The following is a 1,078-nucleotide window of genomic DNA, read 5'->3' as shown; positions in this document are numbered from 1 at the left end:
CCCCCAGGCTTCCAATAAAATTCTCACACTGGGAGTGGATGGGGCTTGGCATGAAACTGAAGCACCTCATGCAGGACAGACACCTTGGTGGACCACAGGGCAAATGAGAGTGGAGACTCTCTGTCATAGAGCTCTCCTTACCTCCTTCCACCCACTTGGGTATAGCAGACTCTGTCACCTCTCTGCCCTGCTGCTCACTGCTCTTCTCTTCTCTTCTGCAGAATCATCAAAACTGTGGTCAAGACCTTCAAGTATTTCTTCGGCCTGAGGTTTGAAGTGAAGGGACTGGAGAACTTTGAGGTGGAGGGCCCTGCTATCATTGTGTCTAACCACCAGAGCATCCTTGACATGATGGGTGAGGAGCTGGTGGGAGGGAGGGAGCAATTCTCTTGCTCACCATCAGAGAAGCCCTGCTCACATCTCCTGGGCAAGCAGCCCCCTGCCCTGGCCAGTCTGTACACACCAAACCAACTGGTCCAGTTTTCTCTATCAGTACTGGTTGCAGGAGGGATCTCCCCTCTGAGCTATCTCAGCCCCATGCAGCACCTCAGGTACTGTTCAGCACCAGGTGCTTCTCGGCTCCCTTTTCATCCCTGCCTTGCTGATAGCCTGGCTGGCTCAGCATGTGTGTCAGTGTACTGGAGCCAAGGAATGAGCTGCCTTTTGAGGGGTCTTGCTATGATGTGCAACCACCCTGCCCCTGTAATTCTGCTGTGTGCTGAGTCTCCTTCTGCTCTGTTGGTGGCAGCAGAGAAACAAGGCACTGGCCTGTCCCTGGTACTGCCCACCTCAGATTGTGTCTCTTGTCCCATCTGGGTGCAGGCAGGGGTGGGTGGCTGCTGGTCTCACCCTCTGCCATCACGTTAGGGCTGATGGAGGTCCTGCCTGACGACTGTGTCCAGGTGGGCAAGAAGGAGCTGATGTACGCCGGCACTGTGGGGCTCATCATCTACCTTGGTGGTGTCATCTTCATCAACAGGAAGAGCACCACCAGCGCCAAGATGGTGATGGCGGAGGTGGCCAAGACTATGGCAACTGACAATGTGAGTGTGACTGTGGTGTTTGGTGGGGTGGTGCA

The 1,078-nt window shown here is 55.0% G+C and overlaps 1 protein-coding gene across 1 annotated transcript in view; it reads left to right on the top strand.

The window, feature by feature from the left end:
- Positions 1–221: 221 nt before the first annotated feature.
- Positions 222–1,078, top strand: part of AGPAT2 (1-acylglycerol-3-phosphate O-acyltransferase 2) — a gene marked incomplete at its 5' end in the record, with an annotated part of 4,345 nt that continues 3,488 nt past the window's right edge. Inside the window, 2 exons of the mRNA XM_010176891.1 lie at positions 222–355; positions 868–1,043. Of these exons, the coding sequence (XP_010175193.1) occupies positions 222–355; positions 868–1,043 (310 nt within the window). The remainder of the gene's footprint in view (positions 356–867; positions 1,044–1,078) is intronic.

The sequence above is a fragment of the Antrostomus carolinensis genome, unplaced genomic scaffold, assembly GCF_000700745.2.
Source record: "Antrostomus carolinensis isolate BGI_N321 unplaced genomic scaffold, ASM70074v2 scaffold20481, whole genome shotgun sequence".
Taxonomy (NCBI): Eukaryota; Metazoa; Chordata; class Aves; order Caprimulgiformes; family Caprimulgidae; genus Antrostomus; species Antrostomus carolinensis.
This window is presented reverse-complemented; position numbering and strand designations above follow the sequence as displayed.